The sequence below is a fragment of the Heloderma suspectum genome, chromosome 13, assembly GCF_057233095.1.
Source record: "Heloderma suspectum isolate Gila_16-S chromosome 13, 16-S_ref, whole genome shotgun sequence".
Taxonomy (NCBI): domain Eukaryota; kingdom Metazoa; phylum Chordata; class Lepidosauria; order Squamata; family Helodermatidae; genus Heloderma; species Heloderma suspectum.
In genome coordinates, this window is record NC_139470.1 from 3,183,243 (window position 1) to 3,207,842 (window position 24,600).

Consider the following 24,600-nt stretch of genomic DNA (forward strand, 5'->3'; position numbering starts at 1 on the left):
CCTTGCTGGGTTTGGGCGACACAAAAAGCTGTGCCTGGTGAGGGTAGTTATATGAATTAGCTAGCACACAATCAGCACACGTGTGGTGGTTAATAAGCCACCATGGTTTGACACAGTGGCCCCTGTGATTGTGTGAACAGGGCCATTGTGTCATGGCCATGCTCTGAACAGCACCACCTTCACTGTTAATTAATTTTTGCTACCCTATTCCCCATTCCTACATTTCCATGAGAAGTGATATAAAACACACAATTTTATACATACATAAATATGCATACTCCTCTCTTCTCTCACATCCCTCTCTCTCTTTCTCTCTCAGCATTTCCCCATAAACCTCCTTAATCTGTCAGCCACCACCATTGCAGTTTAATGGGCCTACAGAGCAAAATCTGGCTTTGACCATCTTCTTGGACAGTAGCTGTTCACGTTCCAACCAGTTGCTCTGATAGAACTTGAACTCTACTATCTTACACATTACCGAGCATATTCTGTGACTTCTGATGAAAGATGCAGGCTTTGTGTCTCCACTACAACTTAAACACTGTACACGTTTTAGAAATCTTTTGGTGATGGTGCTGCTGCTGTGATATATTTCCCCTTTGGGGAATGGCATGATTTCCTTATCTTAACAAGGGTTAGTCATAGAGAGCTTGGCCAGCTTGCTGGATGACTAATGGCCATTTGTCATGGTCTGACTCCGCAGTGCAGTCTTCATAAGCCCAGTGCCTGGGGTATGAACCATCTGGTGCTGGTAGATGTGGGTGTGCTGTAGGTGCAGCAGGTCTTGTGGAATGATAAGCAGTGACTGAAGGATGTCATGCCCTCAAGGAAAAACTGTGCTTGTCTGAAAGAGAGGGCTTAATTTGCATTTCATACCCCTTCCTTGTGATCTGGTTTCCTTCCTCTGCTCCCTCCTTCTAAAGATACACATAGTGGAATGCGCAAGTTGATGCCACTTCCTTATTTTCAGCTGAGAGGATAACAAAAATTTCTGAGGAAGTTGCTTTCTGAACTAAATTAATCTAAGAATTATTTTCCTGTAATCAACTGCCTCTTCCTAGCAGAGAGACAGGGTCAGTCATGGTGGAAAACTGCATCAGTTTCTTCAGTCCATCGCATCAGAACTCCTATGGAAATCTATTTTGGCCTGTATGACTTCATTAAGTTGCCTTATTTGGTAAACGTTAAGCCTTCTGACTGGAATGGTTTGTATAAAAAGCTTTCTCTATGCACCTTTTACAATTTACCTACCTGGGCCAATTTTTTGTGTGCGCATTTGCCATAAATCTACATCTTGTTGCAATCTCCTTGTTTATTTTGGTGTTCATTGCTCATCCCTAAATGTTAATGGATTTTTAACAAGGGGATTGAGTGCTGCCTCAGGGCTACTGCCAAGTTCATTTTAGTCATGCAACAACACTTAATCTGAATGAAAACAATTCTAACTCTTATGTTCAGATTTTGTGCCATGGTGGAATATATTGGAATATTCCAGTATATAATCATTGTCTCTCAGTTAAGGATTGTTTTAAAAAGAATATTTAGTACATCTCACTCTTAGTAGCTGTTCTTGTACTACAGATGTTGATTTTTTATTGTCACTGTTTATTGACCTCGACGTCGATTGCTGTAAAGTGCCCAATCTACTTTTAGGTACTTAAGATATATATTTAACGTGGTTTATAGGCTCAACTCTGTATGTTAAAAAACCAAAGCCTTTAACGTTTTTCCATGATGCATATTGTCTAAACTGGTGCCATCTTGCTGCTTCTTACTAGCCACAGTGAGCAGTAGAGCCAGAATTGGATTTTAGGATCTCTTCTGTCCCCACATCTCTTCTGCCAGTATGCTTTATCCTGTGCACTTGGCCACATGGGATCTTCCTTTTCTTTAGAGTAACTGTCCCCAACTTGGTGCCCTCCAGATGTTTTGGACTACACCTCCCAGCATTCGAGACCATTAGTCATGCTGGCTTGTGCAGAGAGAGTTGAAGGCACCAGGTTGGGGAAGGCTATTTTAGAGGAACTCCACAGTATAGCGCAGGGGTGGGCAAGTTGTGGCCCTCCCATCATCCCTCACATTGGTTGTGCTGGCCAAGGCTGATGGGAGTTGTAGGCCAAAACATCTGTAAGACTACAAGGTGTCCACCCCTGTTATACGGAATAGTCTTGGCAGAAGGGAATGTGTGGCACTGATGAATCCTTCTGTTTAAATGAGGAGCTCCATGGCTTTTCCTCCCTTCCCTCTCCCTTTTCTTTGTTAGCAATAACCATGGTTTACTATGATGTTTGAGCAACTTCTAATCCTTCTAACCATAGTTTGCTCTCGAAGCATTTAAAGCCAGACTCTAACCCTGATTTCGTTCTTTGCTTTGAGAGAAAACTGCAGTTAGCAGTATTTTGCTTCAGGTGTCACACTAACTAGGAAAAGGAAGAGGGATTTTGTACAGGCAGAGCAAGGGGCATGCTATGTGTGTGTATGGTGGTAGTGGCACGATCATGATCTGTTTTGATCTGGGAGATGTGATGTGGGAGATGATGTCTAAACTGGACAACAGACCAGGATTTGATTTCACATGGCCCCAAAAGCCTAAAATATGGTGGGAGTTTGGGCACATGGTGAAGTGTGGTTGTAAGAATGCTTCATTTCATGCATGAGTCCCAACTGCATTCATTGCAGGGTGACATTTTTACTCACTTTGGGAAGCCTTTGTGGTGGGAAACTTGGTAGCTGACTTCCATTTTTTATGTCTGCCATTCCTGTCCCTCTTCAATTCTGATTAGCTTGTGCAGGTTTTAATCAGGTCAGTGACGAAAGAAAAGGGCTCAGGAAGAGCTCCTGCCAGTCTGAGATTGGTGATGCTAATGAAGCAGGAAGAACTTCATTTTAATTCTGAAGTTGTTTACCAACTACCAAGCTTGCAATAAGTAGTCATTATATGTAAATGGAACACTCTCTCGGGTACATCCCAAACTGAGAGACAATTACTGCAAGAGCCCAGGTGGTTATATTTGATTTTTCTCTTAGAGTACAAAAGGGTGGTGAGGTAATGATATCAAGAGAGAGATAATTGCAGGTCTTTTTCTTAGCAAATGAATTACCATTTTAGGTAACTTAAACATATATTTCATTTCATTTATTTCATTTCTATACCGCCCAATAGCCAAAGCTCTCTGGGCGATTCACAAAAATTACAGCGCCAAAATACAGCATAATATATTCCAGTCATTTTGCACAATCTGTTGAGCGAGATTTAACACTCAGCTGTTTGTTTGCAAACTTGGAGTTGAGCCTTTATCTTGATCATGCAGATAGAATCATAGAATAGTAGTAGGGTTGGGCCTACAAGGCCATCGTATAAATAAACAAAGCCATGCATAAACTTGCAAACATCAAAGATATTTGCAAGTTTAGTATGTATGTATGCACCAACTAATTTTTTCTTCCCAGTCAGAATCCTGATTGGGCAATCCAAGATATGCCTTAATATGTCAGTGTTGGCCCTCCGAACACAGCTGATCTATTTGGTCTCAATTCTTAGGGTATTTCTTTAGGCTACTTTTTAAAAAATGGTCAGGTGTATTCATTTGAGAGACTGGATTTTTTTATGAGCACCTCATTATGTCCATTTTAAACTGTTTAGATTTAAGCTTTAGGTGTGATGGTAATTCCCCACACCCACCCCAGATGCATTCGCTATTGAAGACATTGCATTTTGCTTTTGGCATAGATAGAATGCACACTATCCCCCTCAGTTAAGATGTGCACCAGTCTTAGGTGAGTTACATGCAAACTGACTGGCACAATGGTGTGCAGTCCTCTTCCTCAGTATGCACTCCACAGACTATCACATCAAGCCCTCTGAATCTTTTGTCTCTTTGCTCCTCTGTCCCTGAACCATTTTCTGCCTTTCAGTCACTAACAGTCCCCAGTTCTGCCCAAGGTCTTTCCTTACGGTCTTGTGCGTATGAACATAGAAGCACATGCTGCTTTGCCCCACCATTGACCAGGGAATCACATGGTTGTTTCTTAAAGGTGGTGGTAACTGTCTAGAAGCTTGAGCTTGCCAAGGCTGACAGTTTAGCTTTCCAGATAATGGCTGAAATAGCATCTTCCTGTTGGGGCCATCCTTCCAGTCAGGTTCCATCCTGCAGCCACTCAGATACACAGTGTAGTCTGGGAGGAAAGGGATTAGTCCCTCCCTTGCCAATTCTCACCCTCCTAAGGTAAACTCCAGGTGACTGCCCTTTTCCTGGGGCCCATCCTACGTATGTGAACCTGCACCCATCAGTCAGTAGGGTTGCTGTTGTCAATCAGGATCACCCCAATCAAACAGCATAAAGCTAGACATAACACCCATTTTAAGTTGCTGCTCTTTTTCCATCTTTTACCAACAAGAGCTTTTTTGGTTGCAAAAAGGGACCTGGATGTAAGCCTGTTGGCCCTGGTAGGTTATGTAGCATGGATCGAAGGTAGATCAGCATCTTGGTCTTTAGTTTTTGTTACCTCATCTTACTGTGCATACTCACTGCTTCCTGTCACTAACCTGTTTCTATCTTTAACAAACTTAACTTAATTGAGCTATCATTCTGGGTTTGGATTCCTATCTATACCTTCAAGGGTCAGTTTGTTCCCACCATGCTGTCTAAACTGTCTGGATTATGCTTCACTGAGTTAGTCCTAGAGGGAAGAGAAGGCAGGGTAATCACTTGGGCAGTAGAGACTGGGAGCATATCTGGCTGCCTTCCTACTCCCATGTAAACACCCTGAGAGCTGGAGGAAGCCTGCTCACCTCGGCTTGGGTTACTTGGAGCAGAGGTGCCAGAGAAGGGAGAGGATAAGAGGGGGAGTTGCGTGTCCAGTGAGCTACCTTGGAAGGCTGGTGCTGGACTGGCTGTCCACCACTGTGACAGTAACAGTGGGCTTATCTTGCGGTCAGAGGTTGTAGGTAACCACCTGTCCATCTGCTTGCAGCCGCCACATGATATGCTTCTAAGTGGCTGCTACATGTTTCCCAGCTATGAAGAAAAGATGTCTCTCCATTAAGCGTCTGTTCAGCTCTATAAAGATTGTTCTTTGTTGTTGCTGCATCTCATAGTCCTTTAGGACTTGTCCCACCCCCCCACCCCCCATTTTGACAAGCAGGTCTAAGGTCAATCAGTCTGCAAGAGCTAATGGCTATCACCATTTCTAAAACCTTATGTACAGTGAACTTTGATTTGGAAAAACTAGCCTCCCAGGAATTAGCAGTGTAATAATAGAATGCATGATCCAGGCTTCAGGCAGCATAAGGAGCAAAGAGTAGCTCTGGAAAGCCAGCCATAGATGTTTGTGTCTAGAAAAGATAGACATGAGGAGTGTGCCTAAAGTTCATTGAATGGGGTGCAGCTACACTTTTCTTGAAGAAGCACGGTGAACTAGAAATTAATTATCTTTGGGGAGACACTGGTTAAAGGTGTTTCTGGCACCACACCTGCACAGGCCTCTAAATGTTTTGGGGGGCAACCGTAGCTCAGTGAAGGAGCACATGCTTTGCATGCAGGAAGTCCCAGGTTCAATCACCCGCAGCATCTCCAGTTAAAAGGATCCAGTAGTAGGTGATGTGCAAGACTTTTCTCTGACTGAGACGCTGGAGAGCTGCCGCCTCTTACATTTTGTGTTTTGAGTGTGTGCCCCAATTCTGTCTTTGTCCTGTACATTACAGTGCTTCCTTCTCTCCCTCCTCAGACAGGTAGAATTGACAAATCCTACCCCACCGTATGTGGCCATACAGGACCAGTGCTGGACATAGACTGGTGTCCTCATAATGATCATGTCATTGCCAGCGGCTCGGAAGACTGTACTGTTATGGTGAGTTGATACGTTAAGCATCTCAGAAAGTTGTTTCTTCACTTGAAAAGCAGTAAGTAGTGCTGCAGTGAGTTTTAAGTGGCAGCTAGAAATTTTTTCTGCCTTAAAATAACCCCCCCATCACCACTATGTCCCAATTTATGGTATGCTGAACGACAAAGTATTGCTTGCATTATTACAGCATGCTCTATATACTCTGTGCTTATTGCATACCTGGAGTGAGTAACTCTTACACTGGAGAGAAAGTTTGACTTCACAACAATCTAAACTTCACACAATCTAAATATGCTATTTTATTTCCTGTGTCTATAAATTGAATGAAAGCCATGCTGACAAGATAGGTGCGTTTTAATTTTAAATGTCTTTCTTCTGCTGTGTATCTTGCCTTAACTCACAGAATTCTCACATTCCAACTTAAAAGGCATTATGTGCATCATCTGTAGAAGCAGGGCACATGTCCCCTGTTAGTAATAATGCTTGGGCTCTAAGTGGCTTGTGCTCCTAGATGACCTAAGGCTGTTGAAGATCATGGCTTCATTAATGCTTGTTTCTCGCACAAAGTGTGCAAGACTATCAGCCAACTTCTAAAGGGTTTTCAATGTTACTCCATAAATGTTCTTGGACTGTGGCTTGCATTTTTCACTGTGACAGTGCGAGTGACCAATAACAGATGAACTTGTTTGGTTGGCCTGATTTGAGTCCTGTGTGTACCTCAAAAATATAATATAGGAAATTGTCCCTAAGGGTGCAGTCCTATGGCCCTTAGACAGTGTCTGAGGGGCCATAAGATTGTTAAGAGTCCCCGCTCCGAGATGGAGGAAAGAACCGTACCAACTGGCCTCTGAGGTTGGGAACTCAACCTTGGAGAGGGGGGAAAGGGGGTATTTTGGTGGGTGGGGAGGGGAGGAGACTGGAGAGGCCAGGATAGAGTTATCCTGAGCCTCTGCCAGCCTCCTTCCTTCCCCTTCTGAAACGCCATTGCTAGATGGGGGAGGGGTGAAGCCCTTCTGAAGCGTCTAGTGAAAAGTGCAGGGCGGTGCGGGGAGGGTGCGAAGATCGCTTCTGCTGCTCCTCCTGCCCTTCTTGGATGATGGAAGCCTACGCGTTCAGGGGCTTATGATCATCGAGGGCGCAGTCAATAGGATTGTGCCCTGAGGTACTTTTGTGTGTTTCGTAGTGTCAAAGTCTATTTTGTATCAGGTCAAATAAGTTCATTCCTGTGTGTTGCATCAGTCAATCCATCATGACTTTTGGATTTCTTTTCTGTCCCATGGGGCCTTATCCCACACCATCCCTTGTGATCTCAGTCTTGGGAAGACATGAAAACATTAACAAAATGTACTGTATTCCCACTTTATTAAAACAAAAACAAAAACACACATTTGGGTTTTCAGAGTTCACCACTAAACTGGTGCGCTAAAGGATGCTGGAATGTTCTATAAGAAACCATAATTCAGCCGGCACGTGAAATGGAATGAATGCCATCTGAAACATAAACACCAGGAGGTTTGGCAGAGCTTAACTTGGGCTTCTTGACAGAGAGATATCTTTGCCTTCAATCCAAACTGCATGGAGAAACTTGCGTGGCATTGGAACGGGTGACTTTTGAACAAAGATCTGCAGAGCTGAATCACAGAGCAATTGTAGTGATGACTGATGTTCTGATGAGTTTAGGAAAAAGTGTCTAAAGTAGGAATCACAAATTGGCAGCTCCATGTCTTCCCCCCAGATGGGTATCATGTGTGCACACGTGCACACACACACACACACACACACATGTTTGCCAGGTCAGAGGAAAGAGGAAATGTGGGAGGTAGTGGTGGCTGTGGCCCTGTGGCTTGTGGTCTCCTCGCTTTGGAGAGAACTGGGTCCACCACTGCCTCAGGGAAGCCCTCCAATAAAACTAGTTGCTGTCCAGGGGTGTAGAGTGACTGAGACTGCATACAGATGATGTACATAACCTGAGCAACGAGTTAGGAAAGTGCATCTCTTCTATTTTGTATACAGGTACAGCCCTTTTTTTCTGTGATTGACCCCAGGAGAAACCAGTTTTTCCTGTTGGCAGCAGAAATTGGCAGTGCTGAGCTCTGATTGGTTGGTCCATATGATGTCACTTCTGCCCACCCCTTCTAAGAGCATTTTTTACATTAAAAAGTTGATTTTTAACCAAATAATTTTTATTTGGTTACATTATTTGAGCTAAATTATTTTTAACCAAGTAAGATGCTGAATGAATGTTCAAGTGAGTTTTTCAGATTTCTTCTTAAGTGGACAGCCCGCTTGAAGCTGACAGGTGGGGGGTGCTAAGGTGAGGTGGGCAGACTAGCCACTTCCTGGTTAGGACGTCTGTTCGATGGTTTGCTGAGGTGGGAGCAAGCCAGGCTCATCAGGCTGTGGGAGGGAAAAGAGCAGTGAGCCCTCCTTTCAAGCCTAGCGCATTTAGCACGTGCCCCTTTCTATTCCCTCCAGGCTAAACTGTATGTTGCATACAGCTGTGAGTTTTATTCCCCTGATGTGTTTTTAACTGGGAAGCAGCCTTGGAGGCTGCAGTTAAGAGTGCAAGAGTATCATGGGGGGAACAGCTACCTAACTATGTGCTCAAAATGTTCCTCTTTCACTTTGTCAAGGGGGGACCAGTGGACCCGATAGGAAGTAATGCAGATGGGGAAGGTCATCTTGAGCTGAAAAACAGCACTAAGAGAGGCTGAAGCCGTCCCTTTCCCCTGCTGCTCTTCTGCTCTCAATTGCCCCCTTCAAGCTGCTTGTCAATTTTTCGAACAGCAACTCAGAACTGCCTGTGAAAGATGCACAACTAGGAGTAGTCAGTGGGTAAGGCCATACTCTGCTGTGCCCTTGTCCCCAGAGGTGAGCACTCTTGAAGGTGCAGGGGCTTTCTTTGTTGTGGCACCCACCCTAAGGAATTCATTATCCTGAGACATTCTCCAGGTCTCTCTGCTTTGCCAGGGCAAAGCATTTTTATTTTAAAAGGCCCTCCTAAATATGCTGGTGGTAACTGGTTTTGGACATAGTTCTACTTATATCCTGCTCTTATATGGGGCTCCTAGTATCCTCTCATCCAGGTTTATAATCAAGTCCATGCCTGCTTGCCTTCGGCAGTGTTCCCAGGCCATTTGCTGGACTATGCTGCTGTTTGTTTTTAAGGGGTGTGTGGTGTTGAATTTTTTTAAAGAGAGTAGATCAGCCTTCCCCAACCTGGTGCCCTCCAGCTGTTCGGGACTATAGCTCCCAGCATTCCTGACTATGCTGATGGGGGTTGATGGGAATTGAAGTCCAAAACATCTGGAGGGTGCCACATTGAGGAAGGCTGGGAGAGAGACTTGCAGATTTTTAATAAATGCACAAAGCCCTTCTTATATTTTTGCGAGGCAGAGGTGAGCAGTCCACCCCGTTGGCTTCTTTCTTGCTTAACTTCCAGAGAGAGGCCTGCTCTAAAGTGCTGCCATGTGGCCTCCCAGTCCGGATGCTCACTTTGAAGAATGGTTTTCTCATGCCAGCAAATGAGGAACTGCTTAAAAATGTGGATTCTTCAGAACCTTTTGAGTGACGGTAATGTACTGCAGGTTTCGTCTTATTCGGCTGAAGAACATCGGATTGTATTAGGGTTTTGTAGAGGATGCCAAGTGGCTCTCCTCAAACGGGAGGAATTAATTTCAGCCCGAGTCTGTCTGTCTGTGTTTCGAAGAAGGTGAATTGCTGCTTTGCTTGGACATCACAGCCCTACAAAAAGCCAAAGGTTGGATTGGCAAAGAAGTCAATGATGCTGTTGGCCATGGGTTGCTCAGCAAGCCCTTGACGTTCCAGGCAGACACTTGATGCTGATGATGCTGGTGTTCCAAGCAAGTCCTTGATGGCCCACAGTTTCATCCTGGTGCATGGATGTCAAGGTGATGGATAGGCATAGTATAAGACTTGGTTGGAGTAGAAAAGAGAGCAACCTCCCCACGAGACTGGAAATTATTTTCCGTTTTGACCAAGCCCCACTGTGGAGGTGTATCCTTAAGCTGGTAAACTCATTGTGGGCTCTGGAACAAAACTTGGTGCACACTCTTGAGATAATGGGAAAGCCAGGAGAGAGGTGAAAGAAGCAGCGCCGGGGGTGGGGGTGGGGACTGTTTAAACAGGGCTGAGTTCTGAGGCTGGACTCACCATAGCTCAGGCCTGCATTGTGCATGTGCAGAGAGCACTTCCCTTGGCGCTCAATTAACTGCAGCCCTTTTCCTACACCGTTGGACTTAGGGACCAGACTCCAAGATCAGAGGATGCAGCTTCTCTTCAGCTTTGGAACTTGTCTTTGTAGAAATTAACAGTTGGAATGCTTCTCCCCATGTGGCTGCCTTTGTCTTTTTTAGAGGCTGTTGTGCCAGATGTTGGTGCTTCTCCCCGTTCCTTGTGAACACTCATCAGATATGTTGATTTAGGAAAGAAATAGTGGAAAATACTGAAGTGATGTCTTGGATGAAAACAGCTGCCTCCTGGTTTTACCCTCTTATATCACTCTGTATTGGCCTTCCTCAATCTGGTGCCTTCCAGATGTGTTGGGCTGTAACTCCCATCATTCCCAGCTAGTATCATTTAGCAGATCAACCCCTGCATGCATGCTACAGCCTCCATCATTTGCTTCCTTCCTCTCTGATTTCATCTTGCAGAGAAGAAAGGTGATGCATTGCCCTGTTAAGGAGTGAATTGGCTGGCTCAGTGAGGAGCAAAGTTGGACTTTTGGGGGGCACTGTTTAATAAAGTAATTAGGGCTGCTGTTTCTCTAATCTCCAGAGGGTTGTGTGCATCAGCCAATGCTCTTTGTCAAGATCCCCCCATCCTCAGGTCTCTTACCTGCTTTCAGCATCTGTCATCTGTAGCTTGATTTTTTTTTCCTGAGTCGCTTTTTTTGCATGTTCCTCTCCCTGGCTAGAACTCAAGCTTTGGCTTTCACACCAGTAGCAAGTTGTACCTTCTGCACTCCCCAGGGAAATGCTTCTCCCAGCGAAACTGGCGTCTGAACGCAAGTACAGATTGGGCTCATGTCCAGATTTTTGTTGTAACACCGGTCAGGGAGAGCAAACATGGATTATGTCACTTGTTTGGTCAAAAGTGACCGGGGGTGGCTTTGAGGGAAAATAGGCAATAATTTACAACATTTCTTTGTTGCTCATCTGAAATATTCAAGAACTGGAACAGAATGGGACTGCTGTCAATTAGGGATGTCCGTTGCTGGGAAATCCAGTTCTTTTTTGGAGTGACAGAGTTCCTTGGCATGTGTGAATCGCTTTGCATCTGCGAGTTGAGCGCGGGCTGTTCCTTGAGCTCCAGGAACTTTTTTGCACTGGGGCGGGGGGTTCTGCTATTTGTGCAAATTTCTGAGCAATTTGCGTCTGAATTTCTGCAAAATCGCACATATTCAACCATAATATTCAACCATGGGGTGGGTTAGGGTATTTTAGAAAATGTTTTTATTGTAGAACTTTATTGTTTTAAACTGTTTTTATTGTATGTTGTACATCGCCCAGAGTGGCTGGGTGACCAGCCAGATGGGCGATTAATAAATTTAATAATAAAATAAAAATAAATAAATAATCTGCACAAATTCGGTTGTAATTTGCACACATTGCTCCGAAATGTGTGTAAATTGTAGAACCCCCCCCAAATGCACAAAATTACAGGAACATCCACAAACTGGCCTGACTCACTGTAGATTGAGTCGGGCGCCACAGCAGAAACCGAAACAAAATTGGGGGGAGGTGAGCCTAGGAAAACCTGTCTAACTCCAACATCCTATCAGTAGAAACCCATGGCAGAGTCATGCTTCTTGGAATGAATATCTTTGGGGTTCTGTAAATTCTTGGTACCCAGATTTTGAACATCCCTCAAATCAAGGAACTTTTCTGTGGGCAGAGGACTTTGAGAGTTGGCCCAAGGTGCTTTCCATCTTACAAAAGTAAGGCTAGTGGAGATAAGTTATGTTATAGCACCCTTATTTTGCATAAAGTAGAGATGTTTGACCGATTACATGAATGCTTGACTCTTTTTGGTGTGTTAAGCATACAAGCTTATGCATGTGTTCTCAGTGCATGTACCTGGAGTGAAATAATTGCATGGGCATTTACCTCTTATGCAATCTTTATTCTTGTCATTCTTTCGCCAGTCAGCAGAACAGCAATGCCTGTTCTCCTTGAATATATTCGTGAGGCTCTCTGAGCCAAACCCTCAGAATGTGTCCATCAAAGAAGTTCATACTGGTGCTAGATAAGCTCTGTCATCATGCAGCTTGCTGGTGTCCTGTGGGGGGGGGGAAGAGGAGGAGCTTGGTCTGCAATTTGACCTTTTTTTTGGCACCAAAGCTGGATAGTTTTGAAGTCGGTGGCCCTTCCCACTGGTGGCACTGCCCAGTGCTGGAGACTTCTGGGGCAGATAAGAGAGTTACAACCAGGATGAGTTTACTGTAGTGCAGCAGTTAGAGAGGTCTGTAGGCTAAGCCTTCCAAGGGAATAAAGGGCGTCTCTGGGCCATTTCATTCATTCATTCATTCATTTACTTACTTACTTATTTCATTTCTATACTGCCCCATAGCCAAAACTCTCTGGGTGGTTTACAAAGGTTAAATATACACCGCCGCTCCTCAGGCCATACTTGGAGCACAAACAATTTTACATAGTCTCCTATCCTCCATAGACATTCTCCAGGCCTGCCTTGTCCTCTGCGTGTGAAGGCTCCCACTGCTATTCCCTTGTCTGATCTTTGTGCTACTCCTTCATGATCCTCAGTGTGTGTGGATGCACACACCCCATTACCTGGAAAAGTCTTCTTGTATTGTGCTCTCTTTCCCCCCTTTCTCTCTCACTCACTCATTAGCTCCAGTCCAATTAAACAGCTCTGTTCATGTTAAAGGCTTGAAGTTTGTCCTTTTGTTGCAGGCCGCATGGCTGCCTTAATGTAGTCAGTCTTGTGTTGATAAAACTGTAAGGCACTGGGAGGGTGGCGGGGCGGGGATGTTTTTTATATAGAATGACTGGTGCAGAAGTACACGGGAGGGCTTTGTTTTTCATGAAGGGCCTGTACCTGCTCCAGAGCTGTGTGGGTGCCTGCATTTAATCCGCTGGCAATTGTTTATAGCTCCCTGACTGCAAGAAGGTCTAAGTTGGTGCTTTGGGCTCTATTACTCCAGCATAGAAAGTTAACAGGACAGCTCTGGAAATGGTGACTTATGAATAGGAGCCTGTAGCTTTGCACTAGGAATTAGATACTGGATTCTGTTGCATTGGGGTTGAGCTTAGATATCATTGATGTAGGTAGGCATGCTGGAGGCTTTTAAGAAGTCGGGGCATTGCTATGTCTGCCATGGCCTGCTCTGTGCTCTCTGCAGAGAGTGGTAGTGCATGAGATGATGCTTGTTGTCCACTGATGGTGCTTGCCATTCATTTTTATTTATTTTTTTGTATGCTAGGTTATGCACCTGTTTGCTGACTGGAACCTGGGCCAATGCTCACTTGTTACCAGTGCCCTAATTCACAGAATTAGGGCTGGTCCCCACAATCATTTCTGGCTCATTTTGGATGTGATTAACGTTGTTCCGTGGTAGTCTTGCCTCATGATGATGGTGTGACATTACTACACTTCTCTAACTCTTGCTCGACCCCATTCTTTTGTTTTAGATTTTCCAGGGAATTGCAATTGCAAACACTGAAACCATCATGCATCCGATGAAGTGGACTTTAGTCCGCAAAAGCTTATGCCATTATAAACCTGTTAGTCTTCAATGTGTGAGAAGACTTTTTGCTGTTTGGTTTGCTGCAGCAGACTAACATGGCTATCCCTCTGGAAACTGAAGCAGTCACAAGATTCACCACAAGCAAGAAACATGGAGCACACATAGTTTTGTTTTGTTTTTTACAAAAAAAACCCCTTGCATGTCATAGTGTGGTGACATTTTAAATAATTTTAAGTTGGGGGAAGCTGTCAAATTTCTAGCTGCCTGAATGACCAGAATCACCTGTGACTTTCCCTAGCCCTGCTCCTTATAAGATGGTTGCTTAGTGGACTTTACTGGGCAAAGTAAGCCTATTTGAAGTGGGACCATTGGGGGTTATTCTCAAATGACCTCCTTAGCTTTGAACGTTGCCTCAAACTTTTCAGTGGGCATGGTCTCTCAAGAGGAGAGAAGTGGAGATGGGTGTTAACATGCATTGCCTCTAATGACCAGACTTCATGAGGTAATGTCGGGTTGCTTTTGCAGGTGAATTGCCAGCGCCTGTGATATTCCTTCACCAGAAGCAGACAATAGGAGGACGGACAGCATAGAAGCATGTCGTCACTTTGCTGCCATCTGCTGGTGGATAATTATGCTTCCGCCTGCACTTGACCCCCCTCCCGCCAATATAAGTCAGCTCTGGTTCAGAAGCTATGATTGGCCACTGATGACTCATGCAGAAGGTTCACAGGAGATACCTCCTTTCTAGCCTAGCTCTCCTTGAAAATGCCATAAACCTGATACTGGGATTAAAAGACTGTTTGGTGTGTGCCTGTAATGGGGGTGGGGCTGAAGGTTTGTTATCTAGGCCAATGGGAATATAAGGGAATGCATAGATCCTGGGGTGGTGAATGGGGGGGGGGGGGATTGAGGCTTTCTGTAGTCCTTACCGGGTGCATGCTGCCCTTGCTGATGCCTTCTGCCTCCGGAAGCACCGAATGCCACCGGAGATAAAACAAACAAACAAATGAGATCTTGCATTTGACCAAATCATTAAGGGCTCTCTTGTCTTCAAGCATTGCAGCCACACCCTCTTCAGCTAAGAAAGAAAACCCTAACATGGGTACTCAGTGTGTGACAGTCTTGCACACCTTGAGCTGCTCCCAAGCTGGACGTGGCCACCTGCTTGTGTTATGGCCTGGCAGGTGTTTGGCACCCCTACTGTGAGCACAGAGCTAGGCAGGCAGCAAAAACAGGGTGTTTTATGCATGGCAGTCAGTTCGGCAGGTCACAAGTTCTGCAGACCCTGTGTAGGATGAGGTTTGATGAGCAACAGACCAGTTGCAATTATGTGTGTAATAGGAGAAAATTCCCTGTTCATCGCACAGTGCAAAAATTAGATGTGCTTTCCTGTCACAGGCCAGCAAGCAGAAAATGGCTGTTTTTGGAGAGGTTTGGCTGACTTTGTGTCATGCTGTTGAGATGTTTCACAGGGAGCACATCACTGGGATGTTGACATTTAGTATACAATAAAGAGCCCTTAATTGCATGCCTGAGCTGTTTGCTGCTAGATTGTTCAGGATGAAATGGGGCTGTGTGTAGCGGGTGAGAGGCAGATGGCTACTCAAGCAGTCAGCAAGGAGACGTAACCATCACCCACTTCATTGGCATGTCACCTTGGCAAAGCTCCAACAGGATTATCAAAACGAATGTGTGACTTGTCCAGCATTTGGACATGGACAGCAGTATCTCAGTAACCTGTGTGTTGATTTCCCCCCGACTCTTTGCAGGTCTGGCAGATCCCAGAGAATGGGCTCACGCTCTCCCTGACAGAGCCAGTGGTCATCCTAGAAGGCCACTCTAAAAGGGTGGGCATCGTGGCCTGGCACCCCACTGCGCGCAACGTGCTGCTAAGTGCAGGTAGGCCATGGACCCCTGGGGAATGGGCTCCATTCACTAGTCCCAGTTCTTTGGCCTTTGCTTCTTGAAGAGCCAAAACTCCTACAAAGCAGTCAGAAATGGAAACATTCCTGCGATCACAAAAGGTCTCAAATGGCACCATCATGAGTTGAGAAAATGCACTGCAAAAAAACTATTTGCTCGTCTTTTGATATACTTGGTCATTTTTCTAGTGCCAAGTAATAAGTCGCTTTTCAAGTAAATATGTAAGAGGAAGACAACCGGGTAACAGAGAACAGAATAAAAGTGTCTCTGATTGGCAATAGTGGATTGCAGGGGTGGGCAGCTTGTGGCCCTCCCGATGTTTTGGCCTACAACTCCCATCAGCCCTAGCCAGCGTAGTCAACGGTGAAGGATGATGGGAGTTGGAGGCTAAAACATCTGGAGGGCCATAAGTTGCCCACCCCTGTTGTATTGGCTAAGAGTGAGCTGGATTCAAATCTTGCCTCAGCTGTGAACCACTTGGAGGCCTTAGGCAGTCTCTCCCCCCCCCCCCCCGCGTGTAGATAATTGTGATGCATTTTGACTGCTGAAAAGTGCTGTAGGATTCTAAATATTATTGCCACTACCAGAAATGTGCCTGAATATGCACAGCTCTGGAAAGTGGTGACGTCATGTAACCAGTTAAATTGCACAGAAGGTGTGCGAGGTTCAGTTTCTTGAGGGTTGTGCCTTGTGTTTCTGTGTAATGTGTCTGAGCAACCAATTGGGAATCTCTCCTTGGAAAATTTACATGCCTTTTCAGTTGTCTCTCTTTTCCTTCGGTACTCTGCTCATTCATTTATGCTCCTTTTATCCCCTAATAAGCTTCTAATCTTCATTAAGTTCTCCTAAAGCTACTTACGCTTTTAAAATCTTCCTTTTTTATTCTTATATCCTAAACTAGCACCTGTCAGAAGGCACAGTGATCCCCCCACTGCCCCAGTTCTGTTCCAAGCTTTCACTATTAAATATCAGTAGTAGATTTGTAGGAGGGAAATTTTCCTAAACACACAAGTGCCCAGGTTGAACAAAATATGCAAGAGCAAAGATATTGGAGACAGTAATAATTCCTTCATTAGCTTTCTGTGTGAAGAACCCATTAACGTTCTAGTTTATTAGGCTGTGCCTGTCCACTTCATTATTGTCATGATGGTGTTCTTTATTGCTCCATTTAGGTTGGCTTTAGATTATGCAAGCTAGTAACAGCTTTGCTTGATGAAATAATTCTTTAAAACCTGAACACTTGCATGCTTCTATACTAATATACATTGGCACAGTAAAGCAGGGGTGGGCAACTTGTAGCCCTCCAGATGTTTTGGCCTGTAATTCCCATCATCCCTAGCCAGCATAGCCAGTGGTGAGGAGTGTTGAGAGTTGTAGACCAAAACATCTGGATGGCCACAAGTTGGCCACCCCTGTAGTAAACGGTGCCATTTTTACTACTTCTGTGTCTCAAACAGATTCATAAGCTACTGCATTTTTATTTATTGTGTTTATGCCACCTTTCAGAGCAGAACCCATCCAATGTGGCTTACAAAAGATGACTAAAACCATAAAGCTGTGTTTAAAACACAAATAAAACAAACCAGTTACAAAACCTAAAAACCATAGCAGTTTTAAGCAGTTTTAAATTCAGCACTTTTAACAGAACACAGTTTGAAACGAATACATTCTTAAGGTTTGTTTAAAAAACTAACAAAGATGGAGCCATACATACATCTTTTCCAGGAGAGTTCCACAGATATGGGGCCGTTACTGAAAAGTCCCTGTCTCAACTGCCTAATGGATCTTGACATTAGGCCTGCAAGTAGGGTTTCAGATGGTGATTTTAAGGCCTGGGCAGCTATGGGTAAGGGTGGTCCTTCAAAAGACCTGGTCCCAAACTGTTTAGGGCGTTATTAAACTATACTCCTTTATGCCCACAGATGTCACCCCCAACACAGCTAACAATCAAAAGATTAAAACAAAAGCTATGAAATAACAATCAAAATAAGAAAACAACAACGGCACAGCAGACATAAAACAGCACAACTGAAGACAGCCTAAACTACATAAAAAGAGAGAACATGATTCAATTGCTGATGACAAAAAGCACATGTTTTCATTTGGCATCTGAACAGGGGGGTGAGGTGGGGGACTGGCAGACAAGCCTCCAGGGAAAAAGAGTCCCATCATGTCCTCCTGCTTTCTCTTGTTTCTGGTTGTTAGAAAGTTCTGTATTCCATTATCTGCTGTCCATCTAGAGAGGGCTGGAAGGAGGCGTTTTGATGTTGTAGGCAAGCAAAAGATATTAGCAGGTGGACATTTACTGTAAACACAGGAAGCCAAGTGTATTCTCCTTCAGGTTGTGACAATGCCATCATCATCTGGAATGTGGGGACAGGTGAACCCCTCATCAACCTGGATGACATGCATCAGGACATGATTTACAACGTGAGCTGGAACTGGAATGGCAGCCTCATCTGCACAGCTTCTAAAGACAAGAAAGTTCGAGTGATTGACCCCAGGAAACAAGAAATCGTTGCTGTGAGTATTTGCTGCACCACAGAATCAATGGGATCTCTTTGCAGCTGGTGCTTCTGTGAAAGTCTTTGCCAAAGAGGTTCTGCTGCTCCTTTTTTCTCTTAAAAGCCACGTTCATTGCATACCAGAAAGCTGTGACACATAGCTGTGTTTTAAAATTTCATTTTATATTATACCCCTCTTTTCTTCTTCAAAGAAAACTCAGAGCAGTTGCATGTCAGTTGTGATTTCATCAAGGTTTGGGGCCTAGATTTTATGTTCTATACTGCATATAATACTCATTTGTCCAAGGTTTGTCTGCCGTAGCCACACATGTGGGCTGGGTGTAGGAGTCTTATGACAAGGCTGTGGGCAAGTTCCTCAATGTGCATGTAGAGTTGGGCACTATGCATCATGGTTTGCTGCCTAAAAAAGGACCTCATGGCTTGTTCTGCAACATCTGGGAAGCTTTTACTACGTTTGACAGCTGGAGTTTGACAGACTATTTCTTACTCCCTTTCCTCTCCCCCAGGAGAAAGAGAAAGCACATGAGGGAGCACGACCAATGAGGGCCATCTTCCTCTCTGACGGGAATGTCTTCACCACTGGCTTTAGCCGCATGAGTGAAAGGCAGCTTGCACTCTGGAATCCTGTAAGTGCTTGTGCTCCCACTGTGTGCATTTGCCATTGTCGAAGAGCTCTGTGGTGGTGGATGGGAAGCCATCCCAAAAACATGTCTTTTTACTCTTCGGTCCTGTCCATTTCTTGATGCTTCCTCAGGAAATGAACTCTTCATACTTCAGGTTTATTTAGTACGAAATCCTCCATAGCTGCCCTTCATAGCCTGGACCCTGAGCACTTCAGGCTGCAGACAGAGAATCATTCTTCAGAGAACTGAAGGCCATTTTGGAACAGGGGCCGCTGCTCGTGGCGTGTACGCTCATCCAACTTTAATACCTCTCTATACAGGTTTGGCAGGCTTTTGTATTGTCTCAAAAACCTGCAAAACCGGTTTGACCGGAGGGACAAAAATAAATATTTGTATGCTATGGAAAGCAATACCTTTTCAAACTATTTTCAGCTCCCTTAAACATTTTTGTCTGTTTCCAGTCTTGGAGGTTGCTTGCTTCAATGTGTCTCATCATGATCCTGAACAAATTCTGTGAAGTATTAAGAACACATAGAGATACATTTTTATTAGGTTCCCTATGTTTCTGGACCTCCCTTCTCCAGAGTCTGGACACAGTCGTAGCCCAAGCCTATTTTGTAGGCAGCAAAATATTTTTCTATAGGGGTGTGTATTTCATGGTCGGCATTCAGCAAATATGGGTTATTTAATAAAACAAAACCTTGTTCTTAATAACCTGTTGAATGTATTGAGTCTCCAGGACTGGGTAGGCTATTGCTTCAAACACGGCACTGCAGTGTTTCCCTTGAATCTTGGCCTTTGACTGCATACATTCTTTTGGAAGGAATTTTTGGATGTATTCAGTACGCTTTTTTCCCCCCATTGTCTTGCTTTAGAAGATAAGCAGTTGGGCAATTTTGTCTGGTTTGAGAGAAGAATCTTCCCTTTCTTCAGCAGAGCAGGCAGGGCATTTTAGATTAGCTGAGTCACAGTATCCATCTCTTTAAAATATAAGATGTTGTTTTGTCTTTGCAGAAAAATATGGAAGAGCCCATCGCCCTCCATGAAATGGACACCAGCAATGGTGTGTTGCTGCCCTTCTACGACCCAGACACCAACATCATTTACTTATGTGGAAAGGTAGGGAGCTGCTGCAGTGCTGACTGGAATCATTTCATGCCAGGGCACACCATGAAAACGCTGCCTGCAAAACTTGCTATGGCCAGTGTTCCTTCTCTTTGTTTCCAGGGGTGTTAAGAAAACAAAACAAATGTGCCCTTCCCTTCCACCCCAGAAAATAGAGAATTTAGAGGTTCATATCATAAGTTATTCATGATAAATGCAGCAAGAGAATACAGAAATTAATCCACTTCTACTTGAAATAGTTTTTCAAATCATCTGTTTGCAAGATTCTCAGGATGATTATAGAAATTTAAATACATATTCATTTATTTGTTTACAAATATTTATACCTTGTTCTTCAGTTTGAAAAAGACTCCTAGAGTAGCTAACAATTAGAACCAACAACACGTTTAGCACAACAAAACAATAGAATGTAACAGAATGTTAACAATACTGGAAGACGTTAAAACTGTTCAAAACCCCCATATTGACAAGATGAAACAATATCAGAACATCTAAAATGCCTGGGCAAAACAAAAGCTCTTCACCTGGCACCAAACAGATAGCACCAGGTGAGTGTCTCTGGGGAGGGAATTCCAAAGCCAAGGCACCACCATCAAAAAGGCCCCATCTCAGGGCACCTGACCTGTCTTCCTCAGATGGTGATGGAACCTGAAGAAGGGACTCCAAAGTCCACATTTAGACCACTGTAATCCAACACAGTGTTATGCTTACAGAATGGGTCATGAAAGTTTGGAAAATTGCAGAACTGCCAGAACTAACAGAGGTTCTAAGACTGAGCGACGGCAAACAAAAAAATGGGAAATGTAATATTAGCTCATCTCCTTTCATTTATTTTATGAAATCAAGATACAATTTTGATATTAAGGGTTTTCCCATATTGTATTTATTTATTTACAATATTTATATACTGCTCTACATTAGAAGATTTCAGAGTGGTGAACAACGAAGATAAAATAATAAAATACCAGGTTAAAACAGTTAAAACATTTTTTTTTAAAAGACAAATTCCAATAAGGTCGAAAGTAATAACAGCGACTGGTCATGCAAGGAAGGCCTCCCGAAATAACAATATTGTAATATTTTATATGATAGTTATTTAGATTCATTTTAATTTTTTAGTATGTGTTATGTATATTGTTACTTTTTTTCTTAGTGGTTGCATGCAGTTCATATTATGTTCACTATTAGATGAATAACATGTAATCTATATAAATAATAGAGCTGTTAAAACCAAAAATAATATGTTTAAGCAGGGCAAATGTTTTTAAGTTGCCTTTTAAAGTTTGCTTTCAAGTGGGATGGAAAAGAGGCAGAATTTAGCTACCTGATGTTGGTCAGAGTTGCAAATGAGTATTGAAAGAGGGGACCATTCCAGACTAGCGATTTAGTAATGACAACACCTAAGTAGCAGCTGATTCCTCCTCTCCAGAGTGATGGTTCATCCAAGTCTGCCCAGCACCACACCCACAGTTGCTCCCTTTGCCAGCCTCCAGTCCTCCTCTCCTCTGTCTCCCTCACTTTACATGTGAACGGTAGCCAAAATGCCATGAGTGCCTGATACTTAGTAATGTGTAAGCTGAACAACACAGCATGGCGAAGCCAAGGTTTCCCAGTCGCAGGAGCTGCCAGACCTGCAGCTCATTCCGTAGCCTCCTGATAAAAGGCTACATTTACATATAAAAGGAGTATTAAAATTATAGGTTAACATGGAACCTATTAAAGATCAGAGAACCCAACAATCGGCCATGTTTTTCTTCCTTTCTTTGAGTTGATTTTGTTGTCCGCAACATGGGCTTATGGAAATAATAGCTGAGTAATACAGTGTCTTTGGATTCTTTTTTTTAAAGTTTCTAAGGATGGAAGCAAATGAAAGATGAGACTTTCATACCAGATGGGGCAGAATAAGCAATTAAAACTGATCTGGGGTTCCCGTGTTTATCCCCTAACATGCCTATGTTCAGCTCCGGGGGGGGGGGGGGGGGAGCTTGCACAGGAGAAACTTCTAGTGGGTTTGTGCTGCTGTGGAGGCTGTTTGCCCGGCTGCTCTTGATGCAGGAAATGCTGGTGTTCCGACACTGAATGGCCTAAATCCATAGCTAGAAACATGCCAGGACTGTGGCTGCCTGGGCCGTGAAAGAAATGCTGCTAGCACCCAGGAATTCAAGATGGTTTTCTGGCTCTCTCTCAGTCCGTGATTTGGGTATTTTAAAAACAACAGTGTCACTGCTAAGATTCACACACTGTTTGTGAATAACCCTTTTTTATTTATTTCTTTTCAATGGGTGTGGGGCTGGATTACTTCCCACATCACTTTGACTACCCCCGCAGGGCACCACCCAAATAATCTGGCCTGGCTGCGTGCTGTAATGCTTTGGATCTGTTCTAGACAAAGGCCTGTTGGGCTGATCAATGGAAGTACTTTGGTCAGGGGAAATGACCCATGAAACGTGCTGTCACCCCGCAGGGGCTGTGTTTCTTGATGCTTCGGTCCTTTTTATGGGATACCTGTTAAAGGTCAAACTCCCAGTAGGAGAACGTGATGGCTGCCCTTCCTGCTTGGAAACTGGGTTGGGACTATATGAAGGAGCTCAAGGGCTGCAGCTAACTTGTGGGTTTTGATGGATAGAGTGAAGTTTTTCTCCCTCTCTCCTAATACTAGATCTGTGGGTCATCTAATGAAGCTGGGCAGTAGATTCAGGGCAGGCAAAAGAAAGGGCTGATTCATACAGCATCTAATTAAGTTAGGTGCCACAAGTGTGGTTGGTGATGGCCACTGACTTGAGATGGCTTTCAAAGGGGATTAGACACATCCAAGGTGTTCTGATGGCATGGGGCCGCAGTATGCGCAGGCAGTTTGCCGCTGGGTGCCGGTGGCCGAGCAGCGTCAACAGATTGGCTGGGCTCGTGCCCTCGTGCCCTGCCTGTGGGCTGCCCGGAAGCCTCTGTTTGGCCACGGTGGGAAGAAGCAGAATGCTGGGCTAGCTAGACCCATGGCCCGATCCAGCAAGGTGGTTCGTGGTTGGACTTATTTCACGTTGGGGATTTTGTGAATGTGGCAGAGGAGAGCAAGAGTGGATTCAGAGAGCGCAGAAAATCGGTTCATCCAAATTCGTGTTGCTTGTTTGTTTAGTACATTTCTGAATGCCCCTCCGTTCGGTGAGTGCTTAACAAGGTGATTTGAAATAAAGTCATAAAAACAACAAAATGCAGCCGTTCCAAACGGGCACTAAAAGAGAACTGCTAAAGTACATGCATTGCGATACACCAGGGGACCTTCCAGCGTCAGAAGAGCAGCCTCCATCAGCCAAAGCTCGGCACGACAGGGTGGTTTTTGTCCACCCCGCATTGCCCTGCGCCTGCGCATGGGCACGCTCCGAATGAGGAAGCGCCCAGGCATGCTTAGCAAGCGGGATGTCTGTGGCGCCGTCATTCGCCTCCCTCACCCCTCCTGTCCTCCAGGGCGATAGCAGCATTCGCTACTTCGAGATCACGGATGAGTCCCCATACGTGCACTACCTCAACACCTTCAGCAGCAAAGAGCCGCAGCGAGGGATGGGCTTCATGCCGAAGAGGGGCTTGGATGTGAACAAGTGTGAGATTGCCAGGTAACGAGAGAGGCCGGGAGTGTCTGAGCCTTCCATGGAACCCCAAACCACCCAAACTGGTGCGTGGTCGTGGGACCTGTGCTGGTGGCATCCCAGGATTCCATGTGGGGGCTGGGGCTGGACCAGTCCATCTAAACTGGGGATGGAGAACACGTGGCCATTTTGTTGGACTCGAACTCCCATCATTCCTCACCACTGGCTGTGTTGGGTAGGGCTGATGGGAGTTGCAGGCCAACACCATCTGGAAGACCAGATATTCCCCATCACCATGCTGAACTGTTCCAAATGATGTAGGGACGGAAGAAAAGCCAGTGTGGTGGAGTGTTGGCCTGGGACTGGGGAGGTTTGGGTTTTGGTTCCCACTCAGCCATGAAGCTCACCGGGGGGCACTGGGCCAGTCACTGACTCACAGCCTAACCCTACCTCTCAGGGTTGTCGTGAGGATAAAATGGGGAGGAGGAGAACCATGTACACTGTTTGGGCTCCTTGGAGGAAAGGGGGGTTATAAATGTAACAAATGAATAATAAGATTTTGAAAAGGAATCTGAGTGTCTCAAGGCGACACTGGACATAAGAGTAACTTTACTGGATCAGAACAGTAATTTGCTTACTTATTCTTAATATCCTTTCTCTGACAAAGACTTACGGAACTGCTGATATTTATCTCTCTCTTACTCCCTCTCCTGCCCTTTTTTTTTTTATACTGTATTTTATGGTCCTGTTCCACTTGTCAACTATATACTCTTTGTGGAAAATATCCTTTTTTGTTCATTTTTAAAGTGCACTTCAGTTTCACCAAGTGCCCCCACCCTAATTTGGGTATTGTATGTCATAATGAGCACATGCTTTCTATTATTTCCCACCCAGTCTTGCATTTCATATCCCCACTGATACATCTCTTTTTGTTTTCTCTTTAAACCACTCTAGTCCTCCTCCCTGACTCTCCACCCACCCACCCACCCCTGGCACTACCTCTTTACTCTATTTTTATTCTTTTGCATATCGTGAATTCGGCCCGGGGAGATTCAGTATTTGAGAGGGGGCAGGGTCTGTAGTTGTGCCAGTTTCGTGATGCATGAAAATATTGTGCAAGATTTTTAAGAATGCTCCCTATGTTTAAGGGAGGCAATAGTAGAAGAATGATAAATGGAGTGCAGTGTGAGAGTTAAGCAAAGCAGTCCTTGAGGTCATGTAGGGCAGGCCGAAGTGGTCTTTTTCCTTTGTCT

General features: G+C 44.5%; 1 protein-coding gene across 10 annotated transcripts in view; it reads left to right on the top strand.

Annotated features, from left to right (window-relative positions):
• Window positions 1–24,600, top strand: part of CORO1C (coronin 1C) — a 67,046-nt gene that overhangs the window by 39,549 nt on the left and 2,897 nt on the right. For 9 of the 10 annotated variants that reach the window (XM_084819887.1, XM_084819884.1, XM_084819880.1 and 6 more), the window contains exons 3-8: window positions 5,728–5,850; window positions 15,343–15,472; window positions 17,838–18,019; window positions 18,528–18,647; window positions 19,659–19,763; window positions 23,229–23,374. In XM_084819887.1, coding sequence (XP_084676013.1) covers window positions 5,728–5,850; window positions 15,343–15,472; window positions 17,838–18,019; window positions 18,528–18,647; window positions 19,659–19,763; window positions 23,229–23,374 — 806 coding nt within the window. Of the gene's footprint in view, window positions 1–957; window positions 1,206–5,727; window positions 5,851–15,342; window positions 15,473–17,837; window positions 18,020–18,527; window positions 18,648–19,658; window positions 19,764–23,228; window positions 23,375–24,600 lie in introns of those variants that run through there. The other variant, XM_084819886.1, reaches the window with a different exon arrangement.